The 17,499-nt window shown below is 43.9% G+C and overlaps 1 protein-coding gene across 4 annotated transcripts in view; it reads left to right on the forward strand.

Annotated features, from left to right (window-relative positions):
• Positions 1 to 17,499, forward strand: part of VPS53 (VPS53 subunit of GARP complex) — a 74,209-nt gene that overhangs the window by 30,692 nt on the left and 26,018 nt on the right. For all 4 annotated transcript variants that reach the window (XR_012625779.1, XR_012625780.1, XR_012625781.1 and 1 more), the window contains exons 11-17: positions 69 to 210; positions 1,791 to 1,892; positions 5,287 to 5,381; positions 10,379 to 10,621; positions 12,083 to 12,230; positions 13,184 to 13,266; positions 16,876 to 16,954. Coding sequence is in view for 1 of the 4 variants with exons in the window: in XM_074845470.1 (XP_074701571.1) it covers positions 69 to 210; positions 1,791 to 1,892; positions 5,287 to 5,381; positions 10,379 to 10,621; positions 12,083 to 12,230; positions 13,184 to 13,266; positions 16,876 to 16,954 (892 nt within the window). In the remaining 3 variants the exon portion in view is untranslated. The remainder of the gene's footprint in view (positions 1 to 68; positions 211 to 1,790; positions 1,893 to 5,286; positions 5,382 to 10,378; positions 10,622 to 12,082; positions 12,231 to 13,183; positions 13,267 to 16,875; positions 16,955 to 17,499) is intronic.

The raw sequence follows: 17,499 nt of genomic DNA on the forward strand, positions 1-17,499 counted from the left end.
TTTCTCTTTATAGAAAACCACATTCGGGTTTTGGTTCTTTTTTATTCCCCCCCCCCCCTCTCTTTCAGGACAGAGCTCGCTAAGATAATGCGCACAAGAGCAAAGGAGATTGAGGTGAAATTGCTTTTGTTTGCAATTCAGAGGACAACCAACTTTGAAGGACTTCTGGCTAAACGCTTCTCAGGTTGCACTCTAGCTGATGGGACAGTGGTAAGGGGATTTCTAAAGAGCAACCCTTTACTCAGCAGCTTCTTTGGGAGAAAAAAGCCCTCACACACAGCTACAGTAAGGGGAGACTGCAAAAGGTGTCACCTGCAGCCTCCTCTCGCACTGGCAGGTCAGGGTGTTTAGTGTGACTGTGCACAGTGGCTTGTAGTTGGGAAAGTGATTCTTGCTCTTGCAGGCTGCAGTAGAGAGGATGGCACAGGGCTCACAGGAAGGAGAGAACACTGATTGTGTACTTTTTTGGTTCTCCTCAGCCCTGTGCTGTTTGCAACTGAAGCCACATTGCTACGGAGAACCACAAAGTAATTATGGCATGGTGACTGCATTATAATGTTTGTTCTCTGCATGTCGATGACACATTTTCACTAAAAGTCATCTCTTCTCTTCACTTCTCGTTACCACACGTTCACCGCATGGTACCATCTTTCAATCCCACATTGTTTGTTGGGTTAGTCTTACTTGCAGGGGCGTTGGTAGCTTCTACTTTTCAGTGTCTCATTTGGTAGATTGTAAAGGCAGAGCCAAGACAAAAGCTCAGTGAATATCTCTGGGGTCACCTCTGTGCTTTTTCTGCCTGAAATCTCAGCCAGGAGCCCTGCCAGCCAAGTGCCCTGGGAGCACAGAGTCCACGTGTGGCTCAGAAGCCACTGGTTTGAGGTTGGCTTCTCTGTCCAGCTGGTGTCTTGAAGCCTGCTTGGATGTGATAATTCAACCTACGAGGCAAGCCTGCTGGACCCATTTGTAATTTGCTGTGGATCAGTAGATGCTGCTAATTAAAAAGGGAAGTCCTGTAAGGTTTTCCTCCTGGCTGAATTTAGATCTCTTAAGAATACAGCTTTATTTTTCTGACAAAGTTCATATGAAATTTGCAGCTTTAATTAAATTGGCTTCACTGGGTTGTTATCCCTTTGGAAGAGGTAGGCACAGAAGCTGTTATAACTGAAAAAAACAGAAGGGGAGGGTGTGGCTTGAAATAAAAGAAAATCGTCTCCCCCTTTCTGAGCTGTCCAGAGACTACGACATTCTAGGTGTCATCGTCTGACCCGTTTTATACACAAAATGAAGTCTGTAATTATAAGTGGCGATCTGGTGAGTGCATGGTGGGGACAAGCAGTCTGGTGGGAGCAGTAATGCAGGATTCACTGCGGCAGCAGAGTTCTGAGCCGTGCTGTCGCGGGTCCTCTCGGTGGAGACCACATGCCTTGGGGTGTGTGGTTTGAGAAGGGTGGAAATTTGGCACTAATCAAAAAGCCCCTTCCAGGGCCGGTTCAGGCAGAGCGGGTGGGTGCGGGTGCAAGCAGAGCAGGCTGTAAGAGGGTGCTGAAGATGGAGTGTGCTGGTGGAGCGATGGAGAGGGAACCAGACTCGAGAGCGTAGTAGGAGGGAACGGGCTCTCACCCTGATGGAGAGGCACCACCAGGCACTCTGCAGTCACCTCTGTGCTTGGAGAGGACAAACTGCTGTGCAGTGCTTTGAAGGGCTTAGTAAAGCAAAATGTGGATGCAGCTGTGTGCCAGAGGGGACAAAGCAGACTGTTCTCTAAGGAGCTTCCTCTTTTTTAACAGAAAAAGCCAGAAGTGCCACTTCCCTCCACCAACCCGTTTCTGGAGGATGAAGCTGGGACAGAGACAGATGAGATTGTGATCGAGAAAAGTGACACAGACAAAGTAAGTCTTTGAAGTTCTCCAGTTGTCAGTGAGGCAGTCTCTGTGTCAGAATCTCTGGTGGTGCTTAAGCTTTTCCCATCACATTGATTTGAAAGGTTTGTTTTCACAGCAATTAATTTAGTGCCGTTTTGATCCTCTGTGCAGCATACAGGCTCCCAGTACAACCGTGGTTTGCTCTGGCTCACTTCACTGAAACCAAAGCAATCTTTATTTCAGTTAATAGTGCGGAGACAATCCTGCCACGTGAGAGTGAGTTGGATTCTGTTCTAGCCCATGCAGCAACAGCTCAAAAGTAACTAAAGGATTTCTGTCAAAGAAAGATGAACTAGTGTAGTTGGGTTTTCAGATCCCAGAAGAAGCTCCCACTGCAAGCGGTTGCAATTCATATTTTTTACCTTGTCAGCCAAGCAAGCTAAGTCTGGGGTTACCAGGCAGCTCATTGAACTTTCAAGTGTCAGTTTTAGATTTTCACTCCAAATATATTACTTCTGGGATTTTTATCTCTATAGCGCTTTTCATCCATTGCCTCTGCAAAGCAGGCAACACCTAACCACTTGTAAAAGCACTGGGTTTCCAAAGCCCTCTGCAAACACTAAAGGAGTGAAGAGTAAACGCAATTGTTTTAATTGGCACCAATATCAAAGCCTGTGAGCCCTGTATTTTTTACTCCCCAGACGGATGTTTTCTAAGCGTTCCGTTGTAAGTTGCTTGAAGAGGGCACTACCCTCTCTTTGTTCAGTGAGTTTGCAGCCCCGTACATGGGCTGTTTACGGGTGGTATCCTGAGGGATGACCGGGGCCCTGTGGAGTTTGTGGGGTGGTTGCTCTCCACCAGTGCAGTTTGGTGCGCTGCATCCCCTCCAGATTTTCACACGAGGAGGGCAGCCCTCTGTCTTCCACCCGCAGCGGAAGTCCCAAAATAGAATGATTAAGCAAAGTTTTGCTCTTTACATTAAAATTCGACTCAGACAATTGGTATTGGCCAGACTTTATCAGTGATCTAGAAGACAGAGACTTGGGAACTTGGGGAGACACCTGTGTGGTGTATTTTTTGTGAACAGCTTGCTTTCCCCTCTCTCTAATGTCTGGGGGAAGATTGGCTCTGATGTGCAGTGCTGGGCTGACAGGACACCCTTGGACAAGTCAGTAGTGCTAGAAGGCAGGTGAAGAAATAAATGGCAAAGCCTTTTTAGGCGTTTAGGGTTGGTTTTAGTGAACAGTAGCATGCACTGCCCTGACCAGAAACAGTTCAGGTGCTTCTGAGAAAGAAACAGCTCTGCTCCTTGTACGTGGGGAGGCTGGTAGGAAGCCATCATTGAGCTACCCCTTGAAATGCTCTTCGTGGCGAGGTTGCCCTCTCTTTCTGGGTATACGCCCTCTGTTAATGCTCACAACGCGGTGCTGGGATCTGCTGCAAGGGCAGCAAGGGCAGCTGCCCTGCAAGCCCCAATATTTCAGTTTCAAGTGCCAACAAGTTCATGTTGGAGGTCTCATCTTCTCCTGTCACTAGGTGAAGAAGAGAGGGGACAGGAAGGGTTGAAGATGAAGAGTTTTGAGTGGTAAAGCTCTTCCAAGACACTAGTCCCGAGAATTCAAGACACTTGTGAGTGTAAGAGGGAGCACAAGAGTTGGGGCGGGAGGGAATCCATGTTAAAAAAGAACCTCTTTTAGTGATCCTAGCAGTTCATTTTAATCTGTTTACTTTGGATAGTAATGAAAGGAAACTGGGCCAGCTGCAGACCTCCTTACTGTGACAACAGTAACCTTTTATTATTTCCATCAAACTCAAGGAGGAAATAGCTTAAACATCTGCAGCTTTTGGACAGGATTGCACACTCAGAAATACAGCTTCACTGCTACTGTTAAAAGATTTAGTATTCCCTCCACCAGACATGCTGGGAGCAGCATGATGCAAAGACACACGCGCACACACAGAAAACCAGTCCTGCGTTAGGAGCTGGCTCTTCCAGCCTGGTAAATCGTAAACATCGTGAATCTGCAACCTTGTGTTGGCGCTGCCATCCTGGAGACTTGGCGACTGGAAGGGTTCTGTAATTACCACCTATTGTTTTCCTCCCGGCTCCAATGAGCGTGTGCATCCGGCAGAAAAGGGCAGGCACTGGCAAAGGGGCTGGGACGGAGAATGCTGGGTAGTGGCTCTCTCCCAAAGCTGTAAAAACTTACATTCTCCAGTCATGCTCTTAGAAGGTTAATGAAGCCAGTCTCGTAGAGGTGGTCTGGTCTCCATAAAACCGTTTGCTCGCTTTAGGTTTGCAGCCGTATGTTAGTATTCATTGTGTCTTTAAGTCTTAATTATTTCTGAGAACACTTCAGAAATGCTTGCCTTGTCATTCTTCGCTATTTCTGCAAATGACTTTGTGCCACCTCCTCTGTCATTTAGGAGAGTATGTCCTTTAGGCTCTCTTGTTTTGCTTTTCTTATGCTAAAAAAAAATTTCAACTGGAAAAATTCATATCTTTATTGGCTGGGAGCTGATCCTGGCTTTTTGCAGAGAGAGGCAAGAATTCCATTCCAGAGTCACTGCAGCCCTCTTTGCAGGCAGTGAAAAATTGTCAGCTTGCCGGCAAGCAACAAGAAATACTGTCTGTCAGTAAAAAAAAATATTTAAAATCTAGCTGTAGGGCAAAGATGAGCTTGAAGGCCCTACCCAGCCTGGTACTTAAACGTGCAAAAATTTAAGCATTTCAGTAGTCCTAGTGGCTTCAGTGAGATGTGCTTGGCCACTGCACGGAGTGCAGCACCAAACTAAAATGAGAGTAAACAGGATGACTCTCCAATGGCATATGTGCTTAATGCTCTAAATGTGATTTTAAAATAGAAGTCTTTGCATCCCCAGAAACGTGTCTCACAGTGAAAGCAGTCCTGTAATGTTGTCTGTATAATTCCAGCTCCTCCAGTAATTACGTGCTGTTTATCTTAATAAAAATCATCGAGATGAAGTCTGTAACTTTGAGTTATTATCTTTAATGTTCTAAAACGTAGGGATTTTTCAATGTTGCTTCTAGATAACTACTGCATTTCATTTCAGAGGTGACTAGTGGAGTCTTGTTACTGTTCAAAGGGTTCAGCAAGGTTTTATTTACAAACTGCATTAAGATTCTTTTACTGAAATCTGTTAGTGTGGAGCGGCCTTCTCTTTAAGGATAAGAATAATATGTGAAAAGATAATTCCTTGGAATACTAACAGCTCTGTTAGAGGAACGGAAGACTCAGACATACTGACCCCCTATATACTGTCAATTATAAGCCTTTGATTATTTGACAGCAAATTTTTGTGTCTTAATATTTCTAAAGACTTAGATCCTTCCGTGCTGTTGCATTACTGTTTCTTGCAGGGCAGGTGTGAAACCAACACTCTAAATGTTTTCTTACAGCCAAAGAAGCCAAAGGTCCCTGACAATCCTTTTCATGGCATTGTTTCCAAGTGTTTTGAGCCTCACCTTTACGTGTATATCGAGTCCCAGGACAAGTGAGTAACCAACATGCTCTTTTGGGTTTGTTTGCTTTTGAATGTGTATTACAGTTGGGTTGTGCTAGATTCTGTACTCAAGCTGCAGAAAATTAATTTCTTGAAAGTCTGCTTTCTCATTTCATCAGGAGGAGTATTCATGGTTCAGGAAAGTTAGAATGAGTGGGACCTTTGCTTGGGCAAAAATGAGCGTTGAGGGCTGTGGGTGTTGGTTTCATCTGTAATTGCAAAGGCCTGCAGGAATGATGCCCGATGCCGTTCTGTGGAATAGGCTTAGTGTTTCTGAAATTGCTTTGGTTGCCTCTGCAATTCCCACTGCAGACAGATGTCTTTCCTTCGTCTCATGTCTTCCACAAATAGTAGGTTTGCTTTTTCTGTAGAATACACATGTGGCTTCGTGGCAGAGGAGTTTCAAGATTGCTTTATAGAAATAAGTTATTTGAGATCCTTAGATGAAAGCTGCTGTAGATGAGCTGGCTGTAAGATAACATTATCATCGCTCACAGATTGGGGCTTTGTCAGGGGCTTTAATCCCTGGAACCCTTCTTCGTCTTCCTCTTTGACTTGCAGCAAAATAACTTGAATGAAAGGAGCTTTCAGCTTATTGCTCTGAGAAGTTTTTAGAGCTCTTGCCACGCTTTCTTGTGCACCTTGTTTCACACCAGGGTTTAAATAACATCTTTCTATCAACCGCAGTGCCAGCTGGGAAAGGAGATAGTTGAAAAACGTTCAATACAGACTTTTAGTGCTGGAAAGGAAAAGAGGTGCCTGCCTCATGTAACTCATCTGTCTGTGCCCTTCTGTCTTCCAAAGACTTACCAGGAGAGAGTGCATAACTCGAGGCTTGTAGTGTCCTGATTTTGTCCAAACTCCAAGATAGCCACCTTGAAAAAGCTTTCCCATGTCCCATCAACCTTTTATGCTTAAATAAAAATAAATAAATAAAACCTTGCACAATGGTCTGTCATGCTGGGTTTAGCTTCCTCTCTGCAGTATAACAAAGGGAAGCAGATATTTCCCCCCCCTGCCCTCAGCCAACTGAGCACTAACTTGTTTGAATATTTCTCCCCTTCTCACTGGGGGCCATTTTAATCCCCGTTTTGGTAATTCTACCCCACTGTGCTCCTAGCCCTTTCAGTTGCTTTTTTTTTTTTTTCCCCTTTTCCTTTACAATCCTGAGATGTTTTATATTAGCTTTATAGCCACAAGCTGCAAGGAGTTCAAAGAAAAACTGCCACAGTATTCCCCATGCTGCCCCTGTCTGCCAAAAATTGCTTTCCTTTATGATTTTCTCTCCTCTTCCCCCTTTGATTGAACTTTTGAGTAATCTGTTGCTGATGTCTGAAAATGAGGAGTTGCTTAGATAATTAATTGTATGTTTGGGCTCTGAATAGGAAGATTAACATGACAGTTTTGCTCATCATTGCCTTAAGTCTCTGGCGGAAAGCAGCCTGGACCTTTTCTCCTGAAAAATTGTTTCCATACCCATTTAAAGAAACACAGTGCCAAAATCTGTAGCAATTTAAGAGGAGACACCTGAAAGAAAGACTTTAAAGATGCTGCTTTCCACCCTTAGCTGCAGTGTAAATATCAGATTTCTTAACAGCGAAGCAGATTTCATTTCTGCCCCTTTGGGATACGTGTCTTGAGCTCTTCTTTGTGGTCTGTTGGAGCAACGGGAGCATACATGTGTGAGCTAAGCTGTTCTGGAGTGAAGGAAGAGCTCTGTCAGGTCTGCAGTTCTGAGAGCATGCAGAGCCGTGGTTAAGTGTGCTAAAATGCACGTGTGCATTCAGATTGTTCGGAAAACTGACACTTTCTCTTTGTGTCTGTGGCCTCCGTGAAGTCCATGGAAACTATCCTCCAGTGTCCCGGTGTCTCAGTGCCATTGCCCTTCCCCAGTGCCCAACAGATACCAACTGTTCACATCACTAAACAGGCTGACTTACTAAGCACCGTGTTCTTCTCTCACGCTGCTGAGGAGTTGTCTAGTTCCTCTCGTGATTGCCAAGATGCAGAAAAAACACTGAATAGGTTGAGTGAAAGAAAAAAGGAAGAGGAATATAGGAATGAAAGGATTCAAGAACCAGAATAAAATTCCCTTTATATGATTTCATATTTTCTCTTGGTTAGATTTGGAGAGTTCTTGCTCCCAATAAATATGCTACTGTTAGGAAATACGACATCTGCACTACCAGAGAATTTTCATGGAGCTTTTTTTGCAGAGTCCATAGAGAAATTGTTCGTTTTCTGTAGCTTTCCTGCCTTCTTCATGTTTCATCTCCCAGTAGCTTTTTCTGCTGAATTCTTTGTGCTGCCATTGTACCACACAAAGGTTGTTAGCCTTCATGTTGTATTTGGGCCAGTTGAGACCACTGTGAAAATTTGATTGACATCAGCGGAGGTGTACATTAATATCATACTAGTTCCCTTAGTGCACAATATCCTGATGTTTTGCTTGTATCAATTCCGTGCTGAAATACGAGCAGTCCTCATGGCCTGCCTGTGACAGGCAGTTTGTCCATGTTAGGATCAGGATGAGCATGAAGCTGTAGTGCTGCTCTCCCAGCTCTTTTGGACAGCTGCATTTGTTCGTGCATCCCAGCTGACCGGACCTTGGGGGGCCGGGAAAATGTGGATGCATTTCACTTTGCCTCGGAGAAGAGGAGAACATGTGGAGTAAGCATAAAGAAACAAAAGCCATTGACATTCCTCACTGCGTCCTGAGACTTGAGAGAATGGAAAAAAAAAAAAAGTGGCTGGTGAATGCTAAGAAAGCTCCACTTTGTTGCCCAGATGGAGCAAAGCGCAGATGGAAATGCAGCTGCTTAATTTAGTGGGACTTTTGACATGGAGGAAGCCACGTCCACATCTACTTTACTTGAGAACCTGAAGGAACGCCGCAGCTCGCGGCACGTGTGAGCCCTCCTGCAGCAGCCATCTGTTTGGCTCTCCTGCAGCTACGGGGAGAGGTATATTTTGCTTCGCTGTGGTCAAATACAATCAATGCTTCGGTTCAGCGTTCAATTGCTCGTGCCAGTGTAGAGATTTATCACATCAGTTGAGCAGCCTGATGTTTTTACAGTTCTTGTAATAAAGCCGAGGAACTGTTTGTATCTGTGGAATCAGAGCTATGTAAAATACTCAAAGCAGCGAGCAATAAGCATGAAAAAAGGGGCTACTTGTCTTTGCAATAGCCTGTGAGCCTAGCTTAAGCCAAAGAGCTTTGCTTCATGATTTAAAGCCCTGATATTGCAAGCACATTTCTGTAGATTAGTTTGGCCTGGTGGATCATCCACAGTAGCAGCTCATCCATTTTGGTGCAGCAATCTATAAGTTTATCAGGGAAGAGCCAGGTCACTTCTCCACTTGTGAGGTGTTGTGTGTTCTTTGGTAAACTGGAATCAGAGTGGTTTTTCTTTTTCACGAGAGGAAAAGAAAGAAAGGACAGAAACTGGGGCAAAGTTTTCATTGTTGGCGGGGCTTTTTCCCCTTTCGTTGGCAGAGGTGAGTGAGGACGCGCTGAAGAGTCTCAGCCGCTGTGCTGTCCGTGCTGGCGATGACGCCGTACGCGTCCCGGGAGACCCTCATGCAGTCTCTGCATGAACTCTCGTGTCATGCTGGGTGCCCTGTGAGTTGCCCTGAGAGCAGCAGAACATTTCAAGTTGAAACTCATTGATGGGCTTTTAAAGAAGATTTTTTTTTTCTTTCTTATGGACAGCATTGCAATTCTGTCAAATAAGTCTGTTCCTGAAAAATAATATATTAACTATAAAGTAATGCCTTATTTTTTTAATGATAGTTCAGTTTCTTGCTGGAGTAGCAGTTCAAGTTCTTTCTTCTCCCATTCTCCTTCTAAGGATTTGTCTTTCCACTTAAGTACCCTGGATCATGGCATGGCACAGCCGTTACACCCTCAGTAGTGAGAGGGGTGAAGGCTGTACCGAGGGAGGGGGGAAGCTGGGGGAACTCTGTAGTGAAAACGGGAATATAAAATACAGGAATTTCATAACTCCTTTTGGTCAGCAGAGTGCCCTTCTGTCATCTGAAATGCCTATATATTCCTCAAAAGCCAAACTTCCTTGTGGAAGGTTGTGTGTATTTGTGTGCCTGGGGGAGGAGGTTTATTGCTGTAATTTAGTCCATCTGGCAAAGGTTATTCCACTTAGCTGAGCTCCAGTGTCAGGAGAGCTGGTCTTGGTTCCTGACACGGATGTGCTGTCTCTGGAGGAGTAGGACCAGAGGAACTCCCCAAGATCAGAGGACTTCTTTGGTTCTGTATTGATGGTTCTGGCTCTCTGCCATGCTAAAAAGCCTTTTTGTCGTGATGGAACGGTGGAGTGAAGTTTATTGTTGCCTGAAGACTGAAATATTTGAGTAAGGACCAGGTTATAATGAATCACTAGAGACAATAGGAGGGCTTTTTGTGCTTTTAAAAAGAGTTTAAGTAGGAAGTGCACTTTGCGCTCATGCTAAATAAAACTTCTTTAAAGGATGTGTGAAGTTGTGCAAAACCAGGTGGTATCCAAATGGGACCAAGAAATGGCAAATGGCACACCATTTTGAGCACATCCCTTTAAAAGCCATATTCCCCGAGGTCTGCTCCGGAGGCCGCTGATATGGAAAGCCCGACTGTTACTTTTGCCGGTGCCAGGAATGAAACTTGAGCATACGCTTTATGCACTTGCATCAAATGTGCTGAACCTAGTCCTGGCAGACTTGCAAGCTTTTATATGTGACTGGAGAACAGATTGAAGCTGCCACTAAAAGTCTTGAGTACAAAAGGTCGTTACTCATTGGTCCAGTCCTCGTTATTGTATGAGATTTGTGTTGAGAGGGCGGAGATAAGAAATGGCTGAAATACCCAACTGCTAAAATATGAATGTGTTTGCTGGTGTCACAAGGCAGGGCATCTGGTTTTAAGCATTATTCTCTCTCTTCCCTCCGTTTCCTCCCCCAACATACTAAAATATCTTTCTGTTGTTTCCCCCCATCAGAAATCTCGGTGAACTGATTGACAGGTTTGTGGCTGACTTCAAGGCTCAAGGTCCCCCCAAGCCCAACGTGGACGAGGGAGGAGCCGTCCTGCCCAGCTGTGCTGACCTTTTTGTGTACTACAAAAAGTGCATGGTGCAGTGCTCCCAGCTCAGCACCGGCGAGCCGATGATAGCCCTGACCACCATATTCCAGAAGTACCTTCGGGAATACGCCTGGAAAATTCTGTCTGGAAACCTGCCCAAGTGAGTTTTGCTTCCCAAATGCTGCAGCGCTGTCTGGTGAGACGTTCCAGTGAGGAGCAGATGCTTTGTAAAGATAATTAGTAAATATATACTTGTGAACACTTACGTTTCACTATCAAAGAAACCACGTAGCAGCAATATGACTGCATTTACTTCATGATTTTCTCAAAAGTTCAGTTCGTGGCACTGAGAAACAGCAAGAGACCAAATAGACAGTCACAGCATTGTTTTTCTTTTAAGGGCCCCTGGAGGATAGCTTCATATTTGGCTTTGGTTAGCAGTCAGATTTACAGTTTCTTGAAGTTCCATTTGAAATGCCAGCCCAAGTCTCTTCAGAGAGGTCTGGCTTTCAAAATTGCACTTACCCTGCCACTTGGGTAATGGTCATACTGTGATTCTTAGCTGCCTTGGCTCAACATTATACATATAATTATTTATAATGAAGGTGGTTTATTTGTGTGATGCTGAAGTGCTTACCTGCCTCTCCCTCTGCTCTGTAACATTTTATATATATATATAAATAAAATATGTAGAAGTAAATCCAGTGAAAATAAAGGAAATCATTCTGGTTTTACACCGATGTGGTAAGCGTACAGGCTAAAGGAGCTCCTTACTTTGCCAGCCTTAACTACAGGTGATTTTGTATGCTTTTTACCATCTTCCGTTTGTTTCCCCTGTAAACCTGGGAGCAGCAGAATGAATTTCTGAAACCAGTAAAATCTTTTACAGATGGAAGGGGAGAGGGTTCCATCCAGACAAGTGGAAAGATAAATTTAATGTGCATTCTCCATCAGACCTCAGTTGCATTCTTTATACACATTTTTTTGTGTGCTCCATTTTTGCTGTCCAAGATAAATATCACTGTCCTATTTTTTTAATGGATTTGGATTATAAAGACTTGAGAGGTAGGGAATTTCCTGACTCTAAACTGTTCTGAGTCCTTTGTTGATACACAGCCGTTAATCACTGGAAGACGGTGGAAAGAAGCCACATCTTCTATAATTTACTGTGTTGATATCATCAGTTTTTCAAACAGGTTAGCAAAGTTTCCAACGCATGTTGACATCTGTTTCAGACTGAGAAGATAAATATGACAAGCTGCCTGATAGTTACTGAGATTTGTCTGTAATCTTTAATTAGATTTTGAGTAACTGGCAGTGAAGGTGAAGCTAGCTGGGGAAGGCTGCGTTCCACTTGCATCCTAATCTACCACGTTGTGCATAAGTGAGTTGTCCTTTGCCTGAAGATGTGATACAAAGTTCTGTTTGTCTTTCTAAAAGATATCCCTTAACCAAAATAGCAGTTGTGTGCTTGATGTAGAATGACACTGACCTGTATTGCACAGGGCATTGGACTTTGTGGTCATAAGGGCTTTTTATGGCATTGAAATGTAGCAGTAATTTTGCAATGTCTGTGTCTGTACACCTGAAAACCTTACGGGTTTTGTCTGTTTTTTTCCAGGACGACTAGTAGCAGTGGTGGGCTCACCATCACTAGTTTGCTGAAAGAAAAGGAAGGCTCTGAAGTGGCTAAGTTTACTTTAGAAGAACTCTGCCTCATTTGCAGCATCCTTAGTACTGCAGAGTATTGCTTGGCGACCACCCAGCAGGTGAGTTCTCCTCTACCACACCTCTGAGGGGGCACCCAGCAGCGGCCCCTTTTCTGTCACGAGATGCTGTGCTGCTCCCTCTTCAGGGGTGGGCTGCTGTGCAGGATGGAAGAGTCAGAAGTACTGAAACATCCATAGTAGCGTCCGCTCCTCATAGCGTCCTGTTGATTATTGAGCTCTATATTAAATCTATATTTCAAGAAAAGAGAAGTATTGATTTTGCTGTTTCTACCTGAGAAAAGTCATTTGCTTGTAAATCCTGCTTTGCAGCACTGGTTTTGGATGCTATCCTTTTATACTTGTTATGCAATTTGTTTTGGATTTGGAACCAAATTTTTTATTAAAAAAAAAAAAAGAAAAATATTATTCTCATGGTTCATGATCCTCCCTTTTATAAAAACAAGAAAAACAGTCATTCAGAATAGGTTTGGAAAAACACTTGCATGAAATATTGGGGCAAGGTGGAGTGAGGAGAGAAGGTATTTATGCTGATATGCTTTTCAGCCACAATGCCCCTTACATTCAGGTGCTCTCCAGATGCCATAGGTTAGGAGATGAGCTGTGACGTTTGGCCAACAAGACCTCTCCACCACTAGAACTGACAATCCTCCTCTGCAGTTTGGGCACAGACAGGGTGTTGGAAAATGTCTTTATTAGCAGGACAGGTGCCAGGGTGTTAAGCTAGTACATTAGCATGTCATACTGGAGTTACATATATGACCTTGGAGGTTATTTCTTTGAGGACACTGTGTCACCATAGGCTGTCCTGCAGATCAGGATGTCTACAGTGTCCGACAGGGAAAGATTTCCAGTGTTCACTGGCTGAGTTTTGGATATAGTCTAGGCACAGCTTAGGTTTTAAGAAGTTGACTTTTCCAGGACGTAAGTTTTCAAGAACTGTCATTTCAAGTAAGAAATCTGATCTTTCTGCTGCTTGTTTTGTTTCCTAACAGTTGGAAGAGAAACTCAAAGAAAAAGTGGATGCAAGTCTAGTGGAGCGAATCAACCTGACGGGAGAGATGGACACTTTCAGCATGTATGTTCAGCAGATGTATCCTCCCAGAATATATCAAACATCCTAGTTTGTCAGCCAGATGGTGCTGGAGTAATGCAAGTCCAAGATCCCAGTGTCTTAGGACCCAGCCAGCAGTAGGACCCACCCAGATACGCAGCCTAGGCATAGGCATTTCCCTGGTGAAGGAATGGTCATCCTTCAGCTAGTCCAAGAGCAGCACTAGTACAGACTTTAGATGTAGTTGTTCCCCATCGTCCTAGCCAAAGGAACAAGAGCACTGGAAAGGGGAAAGGAAATAGTGAGTTTCCATTTGAAACATCATTTGCATCTTGGCAGCTCTGTGAGGTGGCTGTTACATTTCAAGAAAGGAAGCTATTTCAGTACGTTCCTTCCTGCTTTAACTTCCCACTGTTAATCAGCAGCCTTGTCAGTATGATCAAACCCCATTTCAGATGACATAAAAGACCGATCCAATCTTATATTTGGGGATTATAATTGAGAGAAGATTATCATTCATTAAAATAACTTTTCACATAATGATGCTAAAAATATTCCCCTCTAACATCCTCTCCACCACTGACAGTTTGAATATTTTTTGAGAAGGAAATCGAGGCAAAAAAATAATTGTTTCACCTCACATCAGACAAAAGAAAACCTTGGCAAAGCTGTGAAAATAATCCCTATCACCAGCTCTCCTTCTCCCTAAAACTAAGATTCAGCCCAGATAGCAGTAAGATTTTTTTCAGAAGGCTTCCTTCCTGTGATTCCTTCTCTCTTGCTCCAGTGGGCAGGATCCCACTGAATCTCCATCCAGGTTTTTCACATGGTCTCAGGCTCCATTCCAGGCTGCAGAGACTCCCTTCCTTGTAGATATTTCTCAGGCCTTTTTAAGAGTGAATCCCTGACCAAAAGCTAGGGTTGCTGTGTCCGCTAAGCCAAAGCAAGCCAGGTAGCTAGGGAGTAGAAATAAAATATGCCATATGATGGGATTTTCTTGACATGGACAGGTCGAGGGTGAGCTTTGTGTTTTCTTGTGACCTGTCCGGCAGGAGCCAGCTACCCTGAGTTGCTGCTCAGTTTCCACAGTGGCTGACTGACGAGGTGGTTGGTCGTAGGCAGCCAATATGATGTGTTTTGGAAATTGTTTAAATGTATAGTTCACATTTGCTGTTTTGGACAGCTTTAAAGTTAAACTGACAGGCCTGATGTATCTTGTAACAAAGGCTTTTTAATTGACTTTCAGTCTGTTCCAGTATAGTGCTTTGTCCAGTCTTCTGTCAGTGTAAGTTGTAGCTATAAACCTCTCTGGCATTTGCTCGTTCAACATCAAACAAGTTGTTTCTTCTGGGATTTGATGTCTTGTTCGGCACGGTCATAAGGAAAGTGATAAAACGTTGCTGCCTACACACTCTGGAAAGTGTTTCTTCCTTCACAGAGAGCACAGAACCACCCCAAATGTGTATAAAGCAATCGACTCGGAAGGGGTTTACCCCTGGGGTGGCTAAGCATTGTCTTTAGGAATTGTGGGAAGAATAATGAGCTCTTCCTGAAGCTCAACAGAAGGAATATTGTTATGTAAATGCGGAAATTCATGATTCCCACCCCCTGCCCTGTAGATCTGTTGTGAGATTATGGGCAGTGTTCAGAGACCCCTTGAAGGCCTGAAACATTGAGGTTACTATAGTCAGAACTTGCCATACTAGAACTATACTGCTCATTTATGGCCTCAGCTGCTCAGTCTGTCAGCTTCTGTGCATCTGTCAGGGATTGTATGAGGATTCATTAACTGCTGCTGAAGTACTGTTAGGTGCTGCCTGGGGCAAAGATTTGAGGATCCAAGCCCTCTTGACATGTCACGATGCTTTGTGTTTGCAACACGCTTCTTGCTGCACCATTACCCCTCTACAGCAGGTATTTATTTTGAATACTTTTGAATAATTTGTAGACAGATAGGTTTCTCTCCCTGTTTGCAGTCTTGTGGCTCTTAGGTGAGAGCTGTACGTGGTGACCCAGCTTCGGACAGACTCCTGACGTGTGGAGACTAGTGATGAACTTGCTTTCCTTCCACTGAGAGGGTTGTGTTTCATTTTGGTGCTGAGCCACAACTCTTTCCTACGGGTCACTGACAGCAGCTGCCCTGCAGCAGTCAGCCATGCCCAAGAGGTGGTTATTCAAGTTCGGCTCCCTTGGCCTTGCTTGAGCTGGTGGAATCCCCCAGGGGACTAAATCCTGTAGTGCCCAGCAGAAGCAGAGGCACCAGCAGAAGCAGTCGCAGGCTTTTTTTATCCCAATGCAAGTTTCAGATCACGTAACTTGAAGCCTGTAGTCACTTCATCTTCCGTACTAATTTTTCCAACAAATTTTGGATGAGTTTGCCTTTACAAACAAATTAATTGCTCTGAAGGAACAGTCTTTTACTTGGCATCCCGTTCCAGTCGTTATGTGCTAGAGCTGTAGGAAAGGGACTAGACAACCTCTGTGAGTTGCGGTGAAGAACAACACCCACATCCCAGCAGCAGAATTCAGAGTAGGTGATACCGTATCTCGATGAGGAGGTGGACACTTAAAAATATTTTGAATAATGAACTCCAGACTAGTACCCAGAACTTCACAAAGAAGACGAGGGGGAGGAAGGATGGTTTGAGGAAGCATTGGTCAGATTTCTTGTAGATCTACGATTTCCATCTGTGCCACCATCATGAGAAAGAGCAAAAGTAAAATCCAGTTCTTACATATATAATCCTGAAGTTGTAAACAGGCATCTGTGGCAGATTTAAAGTTTACACTGTTTTTAAAACTGCACTTACTTAGTGAAACACAGTCACTTATTACTTCTAGAAGTTGTCTGTAATGTGAGTACTGGGTTACGTGCCCTTGAGGGTGGTCTGAGATGCTGCAGACAGAGTTTCTCAGCTGTTGTTTTAGATCATTTGCACCTTTATGCACATTGTAATATGGTGCCATCAAATATGTCTCTCTAAGCAATATCATGCTGTTTGGAAAAAAAAAAAAAAGGAGGGAAGGAAATGTGTTTGACTAATGTGTGCTTTAGTCTGGTATATGTCTCTGAGAAACTCAAACAATGGATGGCCGCAGTCCTAGATGTAGGGTAAATAAGACATCTGCCTTGATCTTCTCAGATGGGAGACACATTCAGAACTCATACAGATGTACTTTTTAAAATCCCCTTTGCAAGTTTCTGTGAGTACTAGAGCACTGCCTGTGAATGAGTGGAGAGATGATAAAATGTTAGTTTTATACAGACTGGATTAAATGTGAAGCCAAATCTCAGTCTGGGCTCGGTACTCAGGGGTTCCTCCCCTTCCTGATGCAAACGTGGGGGTTACCCCATCTGACACCTTTGATCTCCAGCCCCTCTATGTGTCAAAACAGAGAAAGCTCAACTGTAAAAATGTCCTCTCTACACTAAAGCCCGTTGTGTAGCTCCCCGATGAACAGCGTGCAGAACTTCCCGGCTTCTTTTCAGTACAAGTTTTAGCCATGTGTACTCACAGCATAATGCATCTGTCAGCTAGTAGATGATTTCCCTCCTTTCACAGTCAAATAAGCCAGTTCTGGCACTGCGTTGCTGAGTACTATTTTAAAACTCGCGCTTGATGTTTTTTGCAGTGTGATCTCCAACAGCATACAGCTGTTAGTGCAGGACCTGGATGCAGCCTGTGACCCTGCCCTGACTGCTATGAGCAAGGTAGGGGATGGATTTGTTTCGGGAAGAGGCAGCCTTAAGATCCATGTGGAGTTCTTGTTTGCTTTGACTGCTTGATTTCACTATTGACATTTCCTTTTACGCTGCCTTGAGACTTAGCCATCTATTGATTTCTTCTTGCTTCTTAGAGCAGCAGTTGCTGTAGTTATAAATACATCCTTCACCCCAAAACCTGTCATTCCGATTGGAGCTTTCACTCTTTTGCAGCACATTAAAACACACAGACAATGAAATACTTTCTGTAAGTACATGGAGTTTTCTCTTTTCACTCCTAATGCCAGTGAGAGCCTTTAAAATTGGGAAAAGTTTTGTTAGTATGAAATTTCAAATACACCTTCTCATTTGTTATCCTCTTTTTTTCTTTGACAAGGAGTTTTAGTAGCTGGCTTGTTTGTGGCTGTTAAATGGAGGTACTCAAAGGGTAATATGGAATTGAGATTGAGCCCTGTTGCTTCTGTGATCCTCTCAAGGACATATGGAGCGGTTCCTAGAGAGGCCCATATGATTAGTGCTTAAGGATTTTGTTG

Source organism: Strix aluco, chromosome 19, assembly GCF_031877795.1.
Source record: "Strix aluco isolate bStrAlu1 chromosome 19, bStrAlu1.hap1, whole genome shotgun sequence".
In the NCBI taxonomy this organism is placed as follows: Eukaryota; Metazoa; Chordata; class Aves; order Strigiformes; family Strigidae; genus Strix; species Strix aluco.